This window comes from Artemia sp. Qi Xiang Cuo, chromosome 3, assembly GCF_049724085.1.
Source record: "Artemia sp. Qi Xiang Cuo chromosome 3, ASM4972408v1, whole genome shotgun sequence".
NCBI classification, from domain to species: Eukaryota; Metazoa; Arthropoda; class Branchiopoda; order Anostraca; family Artemiidae; genus Artemia; species Artemia sp. Qi Xiang Cuo.
Window position 1 is genome coordinate 67,923,985 of NC_142796.1, and position 19,541 is coordinate 67,943,525.

General features: G+C 35.0%; 1 protein-coding gene across 1 annotated transcript in view; it reads left to right on the forward strand.

Moving 5' to 3' along the window:
• Nucleotides 1-7,155: 7,155 nt before the first annotated feature.
• Nucleotides 7,156-19,541, forward strand: part of LOC148954451 (5-taurinomethyluridine-[tRNA] synthase subunit MTO1, mitochondrial) — a 108,512-nt gene continuing 96,126 nt past the window's right edge. Inside the window, exons 1-2 of the mRNA XM_089086275.1 lie at nt 7,156-7,425; nt 18,308-18,493. Of these exons, the coding sequence (XP_088942401.1) occupies nt 7,192-7,425; nt 18,308-18,493 (420 nt within the window). The 5' untranslated portion in view covers nt 7,156-7,191. The remainder of the gene's footprint in view (nt 7,426-18,307; nt 18,494-19,541) is intronic.

Genomic DNA, 19,541 nt, shown 5'->3' on the forward strand with positions numbered 1-19,541 from the left:
CCTTTAGAGCAGGGCACTTCATATGGAAGGGGTCACCGTAGAAACTTAAAAAGTGGCTCATCTGTTCGTTTTGGGTCTCATTTATTTATCGATGCTGATTTGTGGTAGTTTCCCACTTGGTAGATTATTTGATTTTATTTTTCCTCATTTTTTGTTTAATGGAGTTCTTTAATTCTCTTTGAAAAACTTATTTTGTGGAAAAAGTTTTTTTTAATTAATTTCTGTTCGTTTTATATTGACACAGTTTTTTCAGAAAAAAAGAAAATAATACTTTAAATCTTTTCGTTTTTTAAGACTTTATAGTTTGGCCTGCTATTTGTATGCTGAAAAAAAAATTTCAGCAATTTTTAACAACATATACCTTTTAAATATCTGGACACATATAGTACTGTTTAATTTAGTTTCATACCTCATCTAGTTCACCTGAAATGAAAAACTTGGTACCATTCGCAAAAAAATCTGTTTACTTTCTTTGATAGCTTAAAATACACTTACGCTATTTTGATTTGGCTAAATTTTAAGAGCAGAAATGGGAGGGTTGGCGTGGGAGGGTGGGCGTTGGAGGGTGGGAGTGGAAGGGGGATTAGTAGCTGTCAAATCACTTTCGACTATAAAATGGGCATCAGACATTTCTATTTTCAATCGAATGAGCCCTTTTCCAAGTTCCCACGACAACTTCTTCGATACGAAATGCCCTGGTCTAAACAACAACAACAACAACAGAATAATACATTACACCCACTTCGATCTTTACTATAAAAACGTAAAGCCTTCCAATCACTTTCAACTATTAAAAAGGGCAATAGACCTTTTGATTTCCCATCGAATGAGCCCTTTTGGAAACGACAAAGCTTTCTATAAACACCTTATATGCCCCCAGGGCATAAATTATAACCCTTTCCCTAAGGTCTGTTAGGGTGGTTGTCATCCTCTAAGACCGAATTCCCAAAACTTTCAACTACGTTTAACAACATGGCTATCTCAAAATTTTGATTGGATATGTTTGGGGAAAGGGTGGGCGTGAGAGGGGTGGTAGTCACTCTCCAATCACTTTTAACTATGAAAAATATTCCTAGCCCTTTGAATTTCCAATCAAATGAGCCCTTTAGAAGTTTCTACGACAAAACCTTCAATAAAAATCTTATATGCCCCCAGGGTGTAACTTACAACCCTTGCCCTGAGTGCTGGTAGGGTGTCAATCTCAAAGCCTAATTTCCAGAACTTTCTACTACGTTTAACAAAATAACTATCTGAAAATTTTGATTGGATGTGCTCGGAGGAATGGTGGGCGTGAGAGGGGGCTTAGTTACCCTCCAATTACTTTCGACTATTACAAAGGGTACTAGCCCTCTCAGTTTCAAATTGAATGACCCCCTTTTGAAGTTTTACGACGACTCTATCTATAAAAACGTTATATACCCCCAGGGCACAACTTACAACCTTTGTCCTTGGGGCTCTGGGGGGTTTGTCATCCTTAAATACATTGTTTCCAGAATTTTCAACTGCGTTGAACAAAATGACTATCTATAAACTTTGATTGAATTTTTTGGGGAAATTGTGGATTTAAGAGGGGGGTTAATTACTCTCCACTCACTTTCGACTAATAAAAAGGGCGATTTCAATTTCCAATGAAATGAGCCCTTTTTTGAAATTTCTATAACAACTTTCTATATAAACTTTATATGCCCCCAGGGCATAACTTACATCCCTGGCACTGAGGGCTCTGAGGGGTTATCATCCTAAAAGACCTAATTTCAAGAACTTTCAACTACGTGGAACAAAATGAATATCTCAAAATTTTGATTGGATGTGTTTGGGAAAATTATGTGCATGAGAGGGGCGTTAGTCGCTCTCCAATCACTTTCAACTGTTAAAAAAGGCAATAGCCCTTTCGATTTCCAATTGAATGAGCCCTTTTGAAGTTTCTACGCTTTCAATAAAAACATTATACGCCCCCAGGGCATAACTCACAACCCTTGCCCTGTGGGCTGTGGGGGGGGGGGGAGGGGTTATCATCCTTAAAGACCTAATTTCCAAAACTTTCAACTACGTTGAATAAAACGGCTATCTAAAATATTGGTTGGATGTGTTTGGAGAAAAGATGGGCGTGAGGGGGGGGAGGGGGTTAGTTGCCTTCAAATCACTTTCGACTATGAAAAGGGGCACTAGCCCTTTGAATTTCCAATCGTATGAGCCCTTTTTCAAGTTTCTACGAAAAAAATTCAATAAAAACCTTATATGCCCCCAGGGAATAACTTATAACCCTTGCCCTGAAGACTGTGCCCTTTGTATTTCCAGAACTTAAAACTACCTTGAATAAAATGGCTATCTCAAAATTTTAATTAGATGTGTTTGGAGAAAAGGTGGGCGTGAGCAGCGGGTTAGTTGCCCTCTAACTAACCCGCAGAGAGGAACTAAGTATCGTGGCATGGAAACCAGTTTATGAAGAATCTCTAAGTGCTTCTGCGGCATTCGATAAGTTCATGGACATATTGCAGCCAATATTTGAGAGAACTTGCCAAGTAAAGTACCTTTGTCATGCGAAATAAGACTAGCTTGATTAAAGAAAATAGTATGGTCTGGTTTTTCAAAAATGTGCTCTGCAAAGGCAGAGTCAAAATTTTCTGGTTTTTTCCGCTTTTTAAGTGTATTATTAATTGAACTAGAGTGCTGATTTAATCTATCCGTTAGTCGCTGATCAGTCCTTCCGGTATACCAAAGACCACACGAACAAGGAATTCTGTAGACACCGGAGTTTTCACCTCCGGTATATCAAGCTAGTCTTATTTCGCATGACAAAGGTATTGTCCAGCACTACACAGAAGCTGTTGAAATTTATAAATACCAACATTTAGGTCTAACTTTAAACAGAGATTCCGGTGATTTAAGAATAAACGAGTCATATTTCCGTTTTATCAAAAGAGAAGCCGATACTGTAGTAATCCCTGAAATAAACCTTGAACCACTTTCTCAGTCATCTAATCATACACGTGAACAACCCCTTAGGTCTCAAAGGGTGTCTCAAGAAATGCATTAATTAAAATCAAAAATCAAATGACATAGTTCTCCAACTTATTTAATTGCTGGTTCGTTTTGTTTTTCGAGTGAATGAATTGTGTCCTTTACTTTGTCAGTTATTCGCTAGTATCCGTCGATGGCAGTTCATATTTTTGAATTTTGTGCAAATCGCGGATATTGGCGAATAAATCGCTTTTATTGTTGTTAGGTAGTTGGTTTTAATTCTTTTAATTTTTTAGCTTTTATTGATACATCGTTTCGTTTCGCGCTGAAGAAGAGAAGCATTTTTCCTCTCGAAATATTCGCTTTGTTTTTTCAGTATCTTCATTTGGCCTATAAAAACCCCCTTTTGGCTCGTTTTTTCTTTCTTTATGTGATGTCAGGCCAATGTGGTTTTAGAAATTATCTTTACCTATTATAAATGAAGTCGTAAGTAAGAATAAAGAGACCAAGATTCCCGCTATTCTGACTTTTGATGGTATATCGGTTGATGGAAACGATGAGGTAGCTAATTTGTTTGGTAAATATTTTTCTTAGATTGGTGAACCAATAAGTGCTGATCCATATGATAAAAATAATGAAATTAATGAGACGTTTAATGATGAAAGGGGAGTTGGATTGGAAATGTCTACAGATGAAACGAACATTGAAGAATTAAAACAGATAATAGGATTGGTAAAATCACGTTCTTCAGGGTTTGGGGAAATGGTGGGCGTGAAGTGCCCTGGTCTAAAGGAAAAAATATTTATAATAAATTCTGCCAACATCGTTCTTTACAAAGGCAGCGTAATAGCGCTTCCTATGATACCTTCAAAATTCCATTTTTTAGAGTTTTGTTTACTATTGAGCCCCGTCCGTCCTCACTTAACGGTTGGACACACGTAGCTGATTTTGGGAACTGATTTCCGAATCAGCGCCGATTTTAAAAGAAATCGGCGTCGATTTGATCTTGAAAAATTTTCTAGTTTTTCGGCGCCGATTTATAAAATCAGCGCCGATTTTCATCATGATCATCACAAAAGAAATAGGGATACAAATAAAGAATCAGCCAAAGATGTCTGTGGTGAAAAACCCCGCTGCTGAGCCGAGAACTAAGCTGAGATCAATCATGGAACTATTAATAAACTTCAGTTGACTATTTGCGTCCATGATGTTTTGTTTTGAAAATCTCGCGCAATAATTTTTTCTTTCACCGAATTTTTCTTACCGCTATCGTTTGTCCACTGGTGTTGAAATCGGTTCCCGAAATCAGCTACGTGTGCCCAGTCCTTTAGAGTTCGATGCTATGAACTGTTTGACTAAAAGTTTTATGCAACTTCGCTTCACGGCAGTGTTTCCATTCTAGTGATTTTCCCCCTATCATGGGGATTTTTGAAGTCTGTTAGGGGCAATTTTTTTCATTTAGGGATTTGGGTATTTTTAGGGATTTTTCCAAATGTTCTGGATTTTTAAAGGAATTTCTAAGGTTTTTCTTAAATCTAGTGACTTTTCAAGATATAAGGCATAGATTCATTATTCAATCAAGTAAGTCATACAGGAGGCTAACTAATAAAAAAAGGAAAATAGAGGTCCATTACACCCCCAATACGTTCCAAATTAACATTTATGTAAATATACCGCCTTTAAAACTTCTAATTTCTCACCATATCAGAAATAGAAAGACTCCAGAGAGTTGTCATCAAAATGATAGGCAAACCTACTAAATCGCAAAATTACAAATATGTTCTATACTTCTTATTTCCTAAAATTTGCTCAGGTCAATTTTTTCTTCATACTTAAGGTTTTTCACTCTCTATTATCTATCAGTTTCAAAAAAGATTTCAGTGGAGCCAATGGAAAAAAAAGAAGGTAGGTAGATATCAAACATAATTTTCCGAAACGAAAAAGAAATTATTGAAAAAGAAAATAAGGCTTGATGCTTTAAATGATAAAATCTTCAATATAACTAGATAGGTTAAATCGATCATAGTTTGATGTTTGAAGTCGGTCGGGAGTCAGGGGGCCGGGGTGTCGTATCGGGATGGGGGCAGCTGCCCCCTTCCCCATAATTTGGAGAAAATAACTATAATATAGCCCATACCCCTTGAATTTCTGGATATGGACCCCTCTTGTCCCCAATAAAAATGCTGGACTTACTCCCCTGAAGGGGGTGGGGTATCTCCTCTAGGAATTGTTTAATGGTTTTAGTTTTTACTTTTAATATATATTCGATACTCCAATAATTCTCCAAATACTCTTGTTTGTTATTGAAATGCCTAATGAGCGTGAATAACTTCCTATTCTATAGAGGTTTCATGCTCTTATCTGCAATTAAATACAAAAAAGCTGTTTTTAATTAAATTAAGGAGCGACATTAAAACTTAAAACAAACAGAAATTATTCCGTATAAATAAAGGGTTGTCCCCTCTTCAATGCCTCACTCATTATCTTAAAGTTTGACTCTTTGTCGCAAATCTACTTTTCAAAACATTTAAAACAATAATTCCTTTTTGTTTTAAGTTTCAATGTCGCTCCTTACTTTCAGTTAAAAAAAAAAACATTTTTAATTTAATTTCTGAACGTTTGTTTAGCTAATGCAGGTCCGACTTTTGCTCACTGTACATGAGAATTAAAACAAAATTCGTATATTAATATTCATAGATTTATTCCATACATGACGGGTTCCCCCCTCCTCAATACCTTGCTCTTTACGCTAAAACTGTTACTATTACTACTCCTAACAACTCACCGCAGCACAAAGTCACCTGAGGCCAACGCTTGTATACATAAATCTGAACCCAGTCATGAAGTGCATGTCTGAATTTGTTCCCTTTGCATTGGGATTGGTTGCTGAATTTAGTGTACTTTTTCAAGCTGAAAAACCACTGTTTTATCGCTTGAAACTAGTGACTGAATCTCTTATCAAGGAACTGTCTATGAGCTTCATGAAGAAGGACTATGTATCAACAAATGCATTTCAACTTAATGTGAATGACCGAAGTGTTTACCTTTCTCTCGATAGTATTTACTTAGGTCCAAATGGGCAGGTCTCTCTCTTGACACTAGAATTAGATCCAGATGTGCCCCATGACGTAGTTGAATTTCATGACGCAAAGCTGCACAATCTTTTCCTATTGAATCTGTGCACATTTAAAAATATGCAGAAATTGTTTACCCTGTATCAGCTCAGTCACTAAGGCCTCATTTCCTTCCACCCTTTATTTGAAAGTATGGGAAAGTATCATGCGATGGAAACAAATGGAATAGGAGTAGATGAAGCAAATTCTCATCATTATTGAAAATATTTTTTTTTACCCCCATATCCACTGACCTACTGACGCAACCAATTAAGCTTTCTGATTGGTCACGCGCAGCAGAAAACAGAATTGAAATCTGTTTTGAAATTGAAATTTTTAAAAACAGAATTGAAATCTATTTCTCTTACTTAGTCTATTTCGCCTTACTGTACCTTACTACACGAATGTGAAAAATGCCTAAGTACTGTTTTATATTTTACGTTTTCTGTATTGCTCAAAGTACATTTTAAGCCATTTTCTATCCTTAAATCTCATATTTTCGGTCACCTTTTCACAGGTCCGTCGGCATATAAATTTGTATTTTCTTCATGAATTTTTTTAGATATCTAACACAATTCAATATGAAAAAAGTTGAAAAAAAAATATTGTTTACAAAAGTGACCGGTTGGAAACCATTCATGCCAATCCTACTTTACAATTACAATAAAAACAAAGGGGCTGCAAAAAAAAAAAGAAAAAAAAATAGAGAAGGAAAAAATAACGGAAAAAAAAAATATATTCATATGGTCCAGAATCTGAGATCTGGCACTGGAATCTATAAATCATAACCGGACTTAACTAGTCGATAAATACAAAGCATTGTTTTAAATGAAGATGTAAAAAAGAAGATATTTTGGTACAAGTATAAGGTCTTGAGTTGCAAATTAAGTCGTCTTGAACAAATGCTATTAAAACTCAGCATAACAAGGCTTGTGACTTGAAGAAATCAGAAAATGGGGAAACCTTTAGGGATTTTGGTATTGAAAATAGGGATTTCTAGGGTTTTTCCACCAGTCTACTGAAAAAAATTTGAAGTGAAAACACTGCTTCACAGATTACACAACAATTTGAAATCGTGAAACCTTGGTAGTAGTGGGTAGCTCGATCTCAACTAGAAATGAGGAGTTACTCCCGATTTTTGTTGCAAGGAAGATTTTTTTCAAGATCTTCAGGATACTACGATGTAATTGTTGTTGGAGGGGGCCATGCTGGAACAGAGGCATCAGCTACTGCTGCGAGAATGGGTTGTAATACATTATTGCTTACGCACAAGATAGAAACCTTAGGTGAGAAAACTGTGCCATTGCAGTTTACGAGCATTGTAGTTGCTAGGAAAACTGTTGAAATTGACTAATGAAATTTTCAGGAACAGTTCTAGCCTACACCATGAAAAGGGTAAACTTGCACTATCCATGGTAGCCTAGGTTAGCCTAGCCTATTAAAAGACAATATATGTTTTAGGCTAGTCTCTTTTGTAAGATTTGGATGATCAGATTTAGTAAAATTCTACTTTAGCTACTTTTGACTATCTTGGAAAGGGGTTAGGTTAAGAAAATGAAACTTTCAGGGATGGGTCTACAGGCTAAAGTATGTCCTGGGAAGCTATTTTGAAGTACCCTATTCCACTTCAAGAGGGTCCTGACCTTTGATGACCTTTAAAAATCTATGAGTTATATAAGTGAAACCTTGCAAAATAGATCTTCTGCTTAAATGAAGTACAACAAAATGGTTTTTAGCTTCAAAACTTTGCTCAGTCTCAATTTATAAGGTTTTAAAGATTTTCAAAAACATTTCCTAAATTTTGGAAATAAACTATTTATAGGCTAGAGCTTAATATTCTGCTCAAATAACTGAAATTGCATTTTCAGAGCTAAAACCAGAGAAAAAGAAACTGATAACTGAAAATTAAGGTAAAATGTTGTTTTGTCAAAATTTCGGTAAAATTCTACTTTAGTTACTTTTGGCTATCTTGGAAAGGAGTTGGGTTAGGAAAATGAAACTTTCAGGGATGGATGTACATGCTAAGGTTTGTCCTGGGAAGGTACTTTGAAGTACCTACCTCCACTCATCCCCCCTCTATATAATGGTAAATTACTGCAAATTACTAGTTGTTTTTAAATCATATTTCATCCTATATTACTATCATAAATATAAATCACTGCTTACCTTACACAACTTCTGCTTTTAACCTTGTTCATTAAAATATATTCCAAAATCCTATTTAAATCCTAAGCCATTTAATTTTCAACCCATGCTGACTTCCTTTATGGTATATGAAACCCGGTTAGTTGTGATGTCACACTTGCCTTATCAGACACCCTTACCCTTATGGGTAGCAGGCACATGCAAAACGACTCTGTTGATAAGACCATTTAAACTGTATTAATTAGGGAAAGGATTTCACAAGAGAGATCAGTAAAAATAACCTAATCCTTTTTAGAGGACAAATTATGTCATAGGAAGATGTTTAGGAAGCATTAATAGATAAAGTGCTAAAAACATCAGAATCGACTTCAGAGGACACGTTATATCACGGAAAGAGGGTTTTAAAATCCCCCTTCCCCCCAAACTCAAAATTTCCCAAAATTTTATTTTAAAAGCTTTTTAAATATTTCTAAAGCACTAATAGATAGAGTGCTAAAAACATCAGAATCAACTTCAGAGGACACGTTATATCACGGGAAGAGGTTTTGAAAATCACCCTTCCTCCCAAACTCAAAAATTTCAAAAATTATACTTTAGAAGCTTTTTTAAATATTTCTAAAGCACTAATAGATAGAGCTCTACAAGTTTCAGAATTGACTTCAGAGGACACGTTATATCACGGTAAGAGGGTTTTAAAATCCCCCTTCCCCCCTAACTAAAAATTTTCCAAAATTTTATTTTAAAAGCTTTTTAAATATTTCTAAAGCACTAATAGATAGAGTGCTAAAAACATCAGAATCGACTTCAGAGGACACGTTATATCACGGGAAGAGGTTTTGAAAATCCCCCTTCCTCCCAAACTCAAAATTTTCCAAAATTCTACTTTAGAAGCTTTTTAAATATTTCTAAAGCTTTAATAGATAGAGTGCTAAAAACATCAGAATCTACTTCAGAGGACAAGTTATATCCCGGTAAGATTTTTTTAAAATCCCCCGTCCCCCCCAGCTCAAAATTGTCAAAAAATCTACTTTAGAAGATTTTAGAATATTTCTAAATCACTAATAGATAGAGTGCTAAAAACATCAGACTAGAATTCAGAGGACACGTTATATCACGGGAAGAGGTTTTTAAAATCCCCCCTCCACACAAACTCAAAATTTTCAAAAATTTTAATTTAGAAGCTTTTTAAATATTTCTAAATCACTTATAGATAGAGTGATAAAAACATCAGAATCAACTTCAGAGGACACCTTATATCACGGGAAGAGGTTTTGAAAATCCCCCTTCCCCCCAAACTCAAAATTTTCTAAAATTCTACTTTAGGAGCTTTTTAGATATTTCTAAAGCGCTAAGACATAGAGCGCTACAAACATCAGAATCAACTTTAGAGGACAATTTATGTTACGGGAAGATGTTTTTTATGTCATTGGAAGTTGTTTTTGAAATACGCATTACCCATTGAAATTTTGACAAAACAACATTTTACATTAATTTTCAGTTATCAGTTTCTTTTTCTCTGGCTATAGTTCTGAAAATGCAATTTTAGTTATTTGAGTAGAATCTTAAGCCATGTTTAGAATTAAGAATCAATGTTTTATTTCCAAAATTTAAGAAATGTTTTTGCATATATTTAAAACCTTATCAGTTGTGATTGAGAAAAATTTTGAAGCTGAAAACAATTTTGTTGTACTTCATTTAAACAGACCCATTTACAAGTTTTACAGTAAATGGTCCATATGATTTCAAAAATATCGAAGAACCAAGAAAAAATGTAGTTGATATGATTCGACCGTACGGATCTTAATCTAACAAAATTGGAGCTCCGGGCATAAAATTTTTCCAATGTCACGCTTTGAACAACCAAGTTTTCATAAATTTTGGTGCTAAAAGTTGAAGATAACGCTTCGACCTAAGACCTCAGTTCCTCCAGAAGCCCGCAGGTTGTCGGTGACTAGCCTCCAATCGTCTCACAGGTGAGCCACTGCGTATATGTCCTCCAGCCCAGGAATGAGACTCGTCTGGAGGGCTCTTCTGTCACGTTCGCACGTCTTACGAAGCGCATTCTTTGGTCCTTCTTGATGACTTGTGCCTACCTATTACCTCTGAAGGATTATATTTTAGAAGTCTATAGTCTAAAATGTGGAGGGTCTAAACAGGTTCGTTTTTTCACAACTCAGGCAGGGTTTTGTTTCCTTGTTTGGTCACGGATTTTGTCGTTGCCGACATAGTCTTTCTAGCGTATGCTTAGTATCTGGTGAAGGCAATTATTTTCAAAGGCAGTAGGAAACGTCTCTAATTCTGCAGTTAACTTTGGATATTCCTAGGACTAACTCAGAACATACCAAACGCTGCCCTGAAACAGCCAGAATCTCAGCTTCCACGAGTGAAATGAGTCGCTGAAATGCTGCGTTAGCCACTGGTAAACTAAAAATTTTCTAAAATTCTTCTTTAGTAGCTTTTTAAATATTTATAAAGATCTTAGAAATTGAGTGCTAAAAACATGAGAATCGACTTCAGAGGACACGTTATATCACGGGAAGATGTTTTTAAAATCCCCCTTCCCCCCAAACTCAAAAATTTCCAAAATTCTACTTTCGAAGATTTTTTAAATATTTATAAAGCACTAATAGATAGAGCACTACAAATATCAGAATTGACTTCAGAGGACAAATTATGTTATGGGAAGATGTTTTAGGAATCCCCCTTCCCCCCTAACTCAAAATTCCTAACTCAAAATCCCCCTTCCCCCAATCTCAAAATTTTCTAAAATTCTACTTTAGAAGCTTTATAAATATTTCTAAAGCTTTAATAGATTGAGTGCTAAAAACATCAGAATCCACGTCAGAGGACAACTTATCTCATGGGAAGAGGTTTTGAAAATCCCCCTTCCCCCCAAACTCAAAATTTTCAAAAAAGATAATTTAAAAGCTTTTTAAATATTTCTAAAGCACTAATAGATAGAGTGCTAAAAACATCAGAATCAACAAGGATATTTACATCTGTTAAGAAGCGACTATTTCAAATGCAGGAAAAACCCATACTAAGTTGACCTATCTTTCCAATATATTCATAACCCAATTCACTGTTATCTTTGTTCAACTATTCCCGCCGTTTAACAATGAAACAATTAATTAAAGCTGCAATAGATATTATAAGTTACAGCTTCAGTCTGTAAATGACAATTATTGAGATATGTCTAGCAATTTTTGTGAAATAAATTTCTGTGGTGGTATCGTTCAATTTTCTACTGTTGAGGCAGTCTTAGAATTGTATTATAACCATGGCATGTTATTGAGAAGTAGGAATTGTGATATTTGTGGCCCGATTTGCGTAAAATATAGAAAATCGTTCCGTTGCCAGAAGTCGAGGCTTATACCTATCCGAGGGGGCCGTGAATATTCTCAGGTAAAGTGTAATTTTTCAAAATCGATCTATGACAAAACATGGATGGCTCGTTCACACGTTTCTGAGCTAGAAAATTTCCGTTTTTTGAGGATTTGGCTTCAAATACCACCTCCAAGGGAGGATTTCATGATCAACAATGTTACTTGTTGTAAACAAACCTTTGTGGATTGGAGCCAGTTCTGCAGAGAGGTTTGTATGTACATATGTCATTCAAACTTCGTTCCTTTGGGAGGAGAAGGAGTCATTGTTGAGATAGATGAAGCCCATTTTGGGAAGCGTAAATATAATAGTGGTTGGATTGTCAAGAGTAAATGGGTATTTGGTGGAATAGAGTGAGGAACTGGTAATTCATTCATGGTTTCTGTGCCAGATAGAAGTAGTGCCACATTGTTGGGAATTATCCAAAAGAAAATCCTGCCAGGAACAACAATTATCAGCAACTGTTGGAGGGCCTACGATTGCCTGGCTAGCCAGGGCTATCAGCATTTACACGTCAACCACAGTATATTTTGTCGAGACTGCAACAGAAGCACATACACACCCTCTCAACAGCGTTGTGCATAAAGTTTAAGAAACGCTACCCCACTCTTGAAGAAAGTAATACCCGCGGGACGTATATAGGTCATAGACCTCTTTAAAAAAAAAATAATAACTATCATTTGGGATGAAACCGTTTTTTAAATATATATCAGAGCTTTATAACCCCAACTAATTTGTTTTTTTTGGGTATTATTTACTAATTAATGTTTAAAACGTTGTAACAGGAAATTTGGCAATTTACAGTATCTAACCCCATTTGTTCTTAAAGCAATTCAAATGTTTTTGTCCAAATAGTTTAGTGTAGCAATCTTCATTCTTGAAGCTATGAGACGTTATTAAAGCGTAAATAGGGAGAGGGAGAGAGGGGGCAGAAGTAAATATTTGACTATAGATTATTCGGTAATAGTGGATTATAAATAATACACCACTATAAAATAAATAAGTTATGTTTGTTTACTTGTAATGAAATAAAATAAAATAGGATGAAAATATAATATTTTAGAAAAAAATTTGGTATATATATTTGCACATTAGGGGGTGGGGGGTAAATCATAGCATATATTAAATACGTAACCTAACCCAGGTACCTTTTTCCCTCCCTAAACCCAAAAAAAACACAGTTTAAATATTGTAAACGCAATAAGAAATCACGCTTTGCGATCCATTTGTCTAACAAATACCCGTTTGTCTGGTTTCCTTGTACAGTCTATAGTGGTGGGCTATTTATAATGCACAAGTACAAAATAATCTATATTTGTTTTGATTATTTGTTTTTGAAACCACTTAACATTTTGAGTAGAGTAACCACATCAATCATATTCAAATATCTTAATAATATACTGTTGAAAAATTTTGCTTTTATTTTTTACATCAGCAATTCAAAATATTTAGAAAATGCTGGAACTTATATAGAAATATTCTTTCGAGGGTGCGAAGGTTAGTTGAAAGGAGATTTGATAGCGGGGGGAGGGGTGGGGGGGCGGCAGGGGTAAGCAACCTGCTCGCGGTGCCCCTGCTTATACTAATCTAAGCTGACCATTTCGTTGCAACGTGTGGCACCGGAATAATACTCTAAAATCTGGTTGATAAATTGCCTGTCTAACAAATTTGTCTGAGTTTCGTAAAAGGGGAAACAACCCCTAAAAGTAACAGATTTTAATAAAACTCATACCATCAAAGTTGTGGTTCTTGGCGAATACCCGCCGGAAAATCCCCCCCGGAAAATACCTCCCCGCAGAAAATACCCCCCCTCCCCCACGAGAAATACCCTCACGGAAAATCCCCCCTCCCCCCAAAAAATACCCCCGTGGAAAATAAGGCTTTTCAAATTTCAAATTATCAAACAGATTTTAGAGTATGATGGGGGACTGGGATGAATGGTAAGGAGGATTTCTAAAACTTTGAGTAACCTTTAAAAATTTGTGAGTTATAGCAATGGAACCTTGCAAAATAGATCTTCTGTTTAAATGAAGTACAACAAAATTGTTTTCAGCTTCAAAATTTTTCTCAATCCCAATTTATAATGTTTTAAATATATGCAAACAAATTTCCTAAAGTTTTTAAATAAGACAGTGATTTGGATTAAAATTATACTCAAATAACAGAAAGTGCATTTTCAAAACTATATCCAGAGAAAAAGAAACTGATAACTGAAAGGTAAAATGTGGTTTTGTCAAAATTTCAAGGGTTCAAGGGTATTTCAAAAACATCTTCCCATGACATAAAAAACATCTTCCCGTAACATAAATTGTCCTCTAAAGTTGATTCTGATGTTTGTAGCGCTCTATGTCTTAGCGCTTTAGGAATATTTAAAAAGCTCCTAAAGTAGAATTTTAGGAAATTTTGAGTTTGGGGGGACGGGGGATTTTCAAATCCTCTTCCAGTGATATAACGTATCCTCTGAATTCGAGTCTGATGTTTTTAGCTCTCTATCTCTTAGAGCTTTAGAAATATTATAAAATCTTATAAAATAAAATTTTGAGTTTGGGTGGACGGGGGATTTTAAAAACCTCTTCCCGTTATATAAGGTGTCCTCTGAATTAGATTCTGATGTTTTTAGCACTCTATCTATTATTGCTTTATAAATATTCAAAAATCTTTTAAAGTATAATTTTGGAAAATTTTGAGTTTGGGGGGAAGGGGGATTATCAAAAAATCTTCCCGTGATATAAGTTGTCCTCTGAAGTCGATTCTGATGTTTTTAGCACTCTATATATTAAAGCTTTAGAAATATTTAAAAAGCTTCGAAAGTAAAGTTTTGGAAAATTTTGAGTTTGGGGGAAGGGGGATTTCAAAAACATCTTCCCGTAACATAATTTGTCCTCTGAAGTCGATTCTGATGTTTTTAGCACTCAATGTCTTAGTGCTTTAGAAATATTTAAATAGCTACTAAAGAATAATTTTAGAAAATTTTGAGTGTGGGGGGAAGGGGGATTTAAAAAACATCTTCCCGTGATATAACGTGTCCTCTGAAGTCGATTCTGATGTTTTTAGCACTCTATGTCTTAGCGCTTTAGAAATATTTAAATAGATACAAAATTAGAATTTTTGAATAGTTTGTGTTGGGGAGGCAGGGGGAGTTTCAAAACAACTTCACGTGATATAACGTGTCCTCTGAAGTCGATTCTGATGTTTTTAGCACTCTATGTCTTAGCGCTTTAGAACTATTGAAAAAAGCTTCGAAAGTAAATTTTTGGAAAATTTTGAGTTTGGGGGGAAGGGGGATTTTCAAACCCTCTTCCCGTGATATAACGTGTCCTCTGAAGTTGATTCTCATGTTTTTGCACTCTATCTATTAAAGCTTTAGAAATATTTAGAAAGCTTCTAAAGTAGAATTTTGGAAAATTTTGAGTTAGGGGGAAGGGGGATTCCTAAAACATCTTCCCGTAACATAATTTGTCCTCTGTAGTCAATTCTGATATTTGTAGTGCTCTATCTATTAGTGCTTTAGAAATAATTAAAATAGCTTCTAAAGTACTATTTTTGAAATTTTTGTGGTTGGGGGGACGGGGGATTTTAAAAACCTCGTCCCGTTATATAACTTGTCCTCTGAAGTCGATTCTCATGTTTTTATCACTCACTGTCTTAGAGCTTTAGAAATATTTAAAAATCTACTAAAGCAGAATTTTTGAAAATTTTGAGATTGGGGGGAAGGGGGATTTAAAAAACCACGTCCCGTGATATAAAGTTTCCTCTGAAGTCGATTCGGATGTATTTACCACTATAGGTCAAATCGCGGTATAAATAATTACAAATCTTCTAAAGTAGAATTTTTGAAAATTTTGAGTTTGGGTGGAAGGGGGATTTTAAAATCCACTTCCAGTGATATAACGTGTCCTCTGAAGTCGATTCTGATTTTTTTAGCATTCTATGTCTGAGCGCTTTATAACTATTGAAAAAAGCTTCGAAAGTAAAGTTTTTGAAAATTTTGAGTTTGGGTGAAGGGGGATTTCAAAAACATATTCCCATAAAATAAATTTTCGTCTGAAGTCGATTCCGATATTTCTAGCGCTATATGTCTTAGCGCTTTAGAAATATTTAAAAAAACCTTCTAAAGCAGAATTTTGGAAAATTTTGAGTTTGGGGGGAAGGAGGATTTTCAAAACCTCTTCCCGTAGAGTGCTTTGAAAATCCTCCTTGAAGGAGGATTTTCAAAACCTCTTCCCGTAGCACTCTATGTTTTAGCGCTTTAGAAATATTTAAAAAGCTCCTAAAGTAGAATTTTAGAAAATTTTGAGTTTGGGGGGAAGGGGGGTTTTAAAAACCTCTTCCCGTGATATAACGTGTCCTCTGAAGTTGATTCTGATTGTTTTAGCTCTCTATCTATTAGTGCTTTAGAAATATTTAAAAAGCTTTTAAAATAAAATTTTGGAAAATTTTGAGTTAGGGGGGAAGGGGGATTTTAAAACCCTCTTCCCGTGATATAACGTGTCCTCTGAAGTCAATTCTGAAACTTGTAGCACTCTATGTATTAGTGTTTTAGAAATATTTAAAAAAGCTCCTAAAGTAGAATTTTGGAAAATTTTGAGTTTGGGAGGAAGGGGGATTTTAAAAACCACTTCCCGTGATATAACGTGTCCTCTGAAGTCGATTCTGATGTTTTTAGCACTCTATGTATTATTGCTTTAGAAATATTTAAAAAGCATATAAATTATACTTTTGTAAAATTTTGAGTTAGGGTGGACGAGGGATTATAAAACACACTTCACGTGATATAACGTGTCCTCTGAAGTCGATTCTGATGTTTTTAGCACTCTATCTATTAATGCTTCCTAAACATCTTCCTATGACATAATTTGTCCTCTAAAAAGGATTAGGTTATTTTTACTGTTCTCTCTTGTGAAATCCTTTCCCTAATTAATACAGTTTAAATGGTCTTATCAACAGAGTTGTTTGGTATGTGCCTGCTACCCTTAAGGGTAAGGGTGTCTGATAAGGCAAGTCTGACATCACAACAAACTGGGTTTCATATAACATAAATAAAGTCCGCATGGGTTGAAAATTAAATGGCTTAGGATTTAAATAGGATTTTGGAATATATTTTAATGAACAAGGTTAAAAGCAGAAGTTTTGTAAGGTAAGCAGTGATTTATATTTATGATAGTAATATAGGATGAAATATGAGTTAAAAACAACTAGTAATGTGCAGTAATTTACCATTATATAGAGGGGGGATGAGTGGAGGTAGGTACTTCAAAGTACCTTCCCGGGACAAACCTTAGCATGTACATCCATCCCTGAAAGTTTCATTTTCCTAACCCAACTCCTTTCCAAGATAGCCAAAAGTAACTAAAGTAGAATTTTACCAAAATTTCAATGGGTATAGACCTGTCATGTAGGCAAATTTCTTGACCCTCTAGAGAGAGAAGGAGTGGATATAGGTGCTTCAAGATACCTTCCCGGGACATACTTTAGCCTGTAGACCCATCCCTGAAAGTCTCATTTTCCTAACCTATCCCCTTCCCAAGATAGCCAAAAGTAGCTGAAGTAGAATTTTACCTCAGATTTTGTCCATCTTGGGAAAGGTAGTGCAAGAGTTAGGGCTCTTCAGAAAGAAACACTACAAAACCATAAGAGTTGTATTTCTAATTTTAAGTTCTTTCCCATGTTTAAAGTTGCATTTACACCAATTCCCCCTCTATAACCCTATTTCCAGATAGTCTATAAATCCTAAGATACATACAAAACTAGAAGTTAAATATAAAATTTTTAATTACACTAGGCATAGGCTGTAATATGCAACAGATTTCATATAATTACATTTTTGTTCTTCTTTTCTATTTTCTTAAATATTTTGAACCAGTTATAAATAATATGTTTTTTGCTCAATGTACTATTAGATCCAACAAGTCACAATGGTGCTGATTTCTTATGTTCTTGAGCTGTGTTTTATAAATTTTTATGAAAAAGTAGTTTAATACTAGGCTACAATAGACAAGTATGTTTTAGCTTGAAAAAGCCATCACAGTAGGCTCCCCCTAAAGATAAATTTTTATTAAGAATGGGTTGAATTAATGGTCCTCATATTAATCAACTTGTGGATAACAGTTTAGGCACAGGCAAAGGATCAAACTAAGGTAATTGTCTATTCCTTGACCCTTTATTATGTTGGCTATTCTTGTCAGGAGACAACTGCTATTTCATTGTTGAATTGCTTTTTTTCAACTTTTGCAGAAATTCTACTAAAGAACAAAAAATAGCACCATTATGAGTTATTAGACTATATAGTAAATAATTCTAATACTTAAAAACAGTGTAAAAACATTGATAAAGATGGAAAGAAAGATCTTTGTGTCATTAATTGAACCTGCTGCATATTCAACAGAGTGCCAACTAAGCTGTTGAAATGGTCAAGAGCATGGATACTGCCAGTGCTTGCATTGATATTCTTGGCAATTCTAAGTACACCTCTATGGCTGCAAAATTGGCAGATATCAATTATGATCCCATTATTTAAGAAAGGAGAAAGTAACCTGCACAAGAACTACAGGGGGATAAATTTAGGAAGTTCTATCAGTAAGTTATTTTGTAGAGTTCTATATAATAGGATGGATAAATGGTTGCAATATAAAGGTAGATTAATTGAATGTCAGGCAGGGTTTAGGGAAAATAATAGTACAATTTATCAAATATTTTGTTTATAGGTTTTAGCTAGTAAATATACAAGGTATAGGGAAAATAGGCTATATACAGCATTTTTGGACATTAGGGGAGCATTTGATGAAGTTTCAAGGAGTATGTTGAAAGGGGTGTTGGTGAAATTAGGATTGCCAATTAGGTTAGTAGAAGTTATAGTGAAAATATATGAGGTGGTTAAAGTAGTAGTGAAGGTAAGTATTTTTTATTCTAGGCCAGTTTTAAGTAATGTAGACCTTAAACAGGGGTGCACTCTATCACCGCGTTTATTTTCTCTTTTTATTAATGATATTGAGGAGTATTTTAGAAATAGAAATGTCCCTATGTTGAAATTAATGTTGCTGGAGCTATTTTGTTTATTATTTGCAGATGACATAGTATTGCTTGCAAAATCTGCTCCGGATTTGCAAAAGATGTTAGAGATTTTGGATTATTATCTGGGGATTAAAAAAAATAGTTTTAAATATTGACAAATTGTTATATTAGTTTTTGGAAAAGAACATAGGGAAAAGAATAAGTTTTATTTTAAAGGGAAAGAGATGAAAGAAGTTAAGGATTTTTTTTATTTGGGATGTAAGTTCACAAGTTCAGGGAGATGGAGTGATCAGGTGCAAATAGCAGGTTGGAAGGGTCAGAAGGCTTCATTGGCGCTATTGAAGAGTCCCCTTAGGCATCTAGGAGCAGCAGATATTAAGCTACAGAAGAGAACTTTTGAGACAAAGGTAGGCCCAGTATTGAGTTATGGTGGGGAAGTTTGGGGGTTTGAAAAAGGGGAAAAAATAGATAGAATTTATTTAGGATATTTCAGGAGACTTTTAGGGCTAAGCAGAAAATTTAATAGTCTGGTGTTAAAGGGTAATATGGGATTGTTTTCGTTAAGGGTAAAAACACTGGTTAGAATGATAGGATACTGGGAAAAGGTGATTGGTTTACAGAATAATAGGTTAGTAAATGCAGCTTATCTGGAGGTGTTGCAGGATAGAAGGAAAAGTTCATGGGCTTCTCAGGTGAAATCAATCTTAAGTAGTTGTGGGTTATCAGGTGTTTGGAATGAAGGGAAGGGGATAGGACATGTAGCAAAATTAGTAAAGGGTGTGCTTGAAGATCAGGAGATTCAGAAATGGAAGTGTGAAGTCACAGCCTTGGTGTCCCTTGGTGTTTACCAGCAATGGAAGGAGGTCTGGGGATATGATATTTATTTTTAAGTGGGTTTAAATAGTGAAGAAATTAAGTGGTATATAT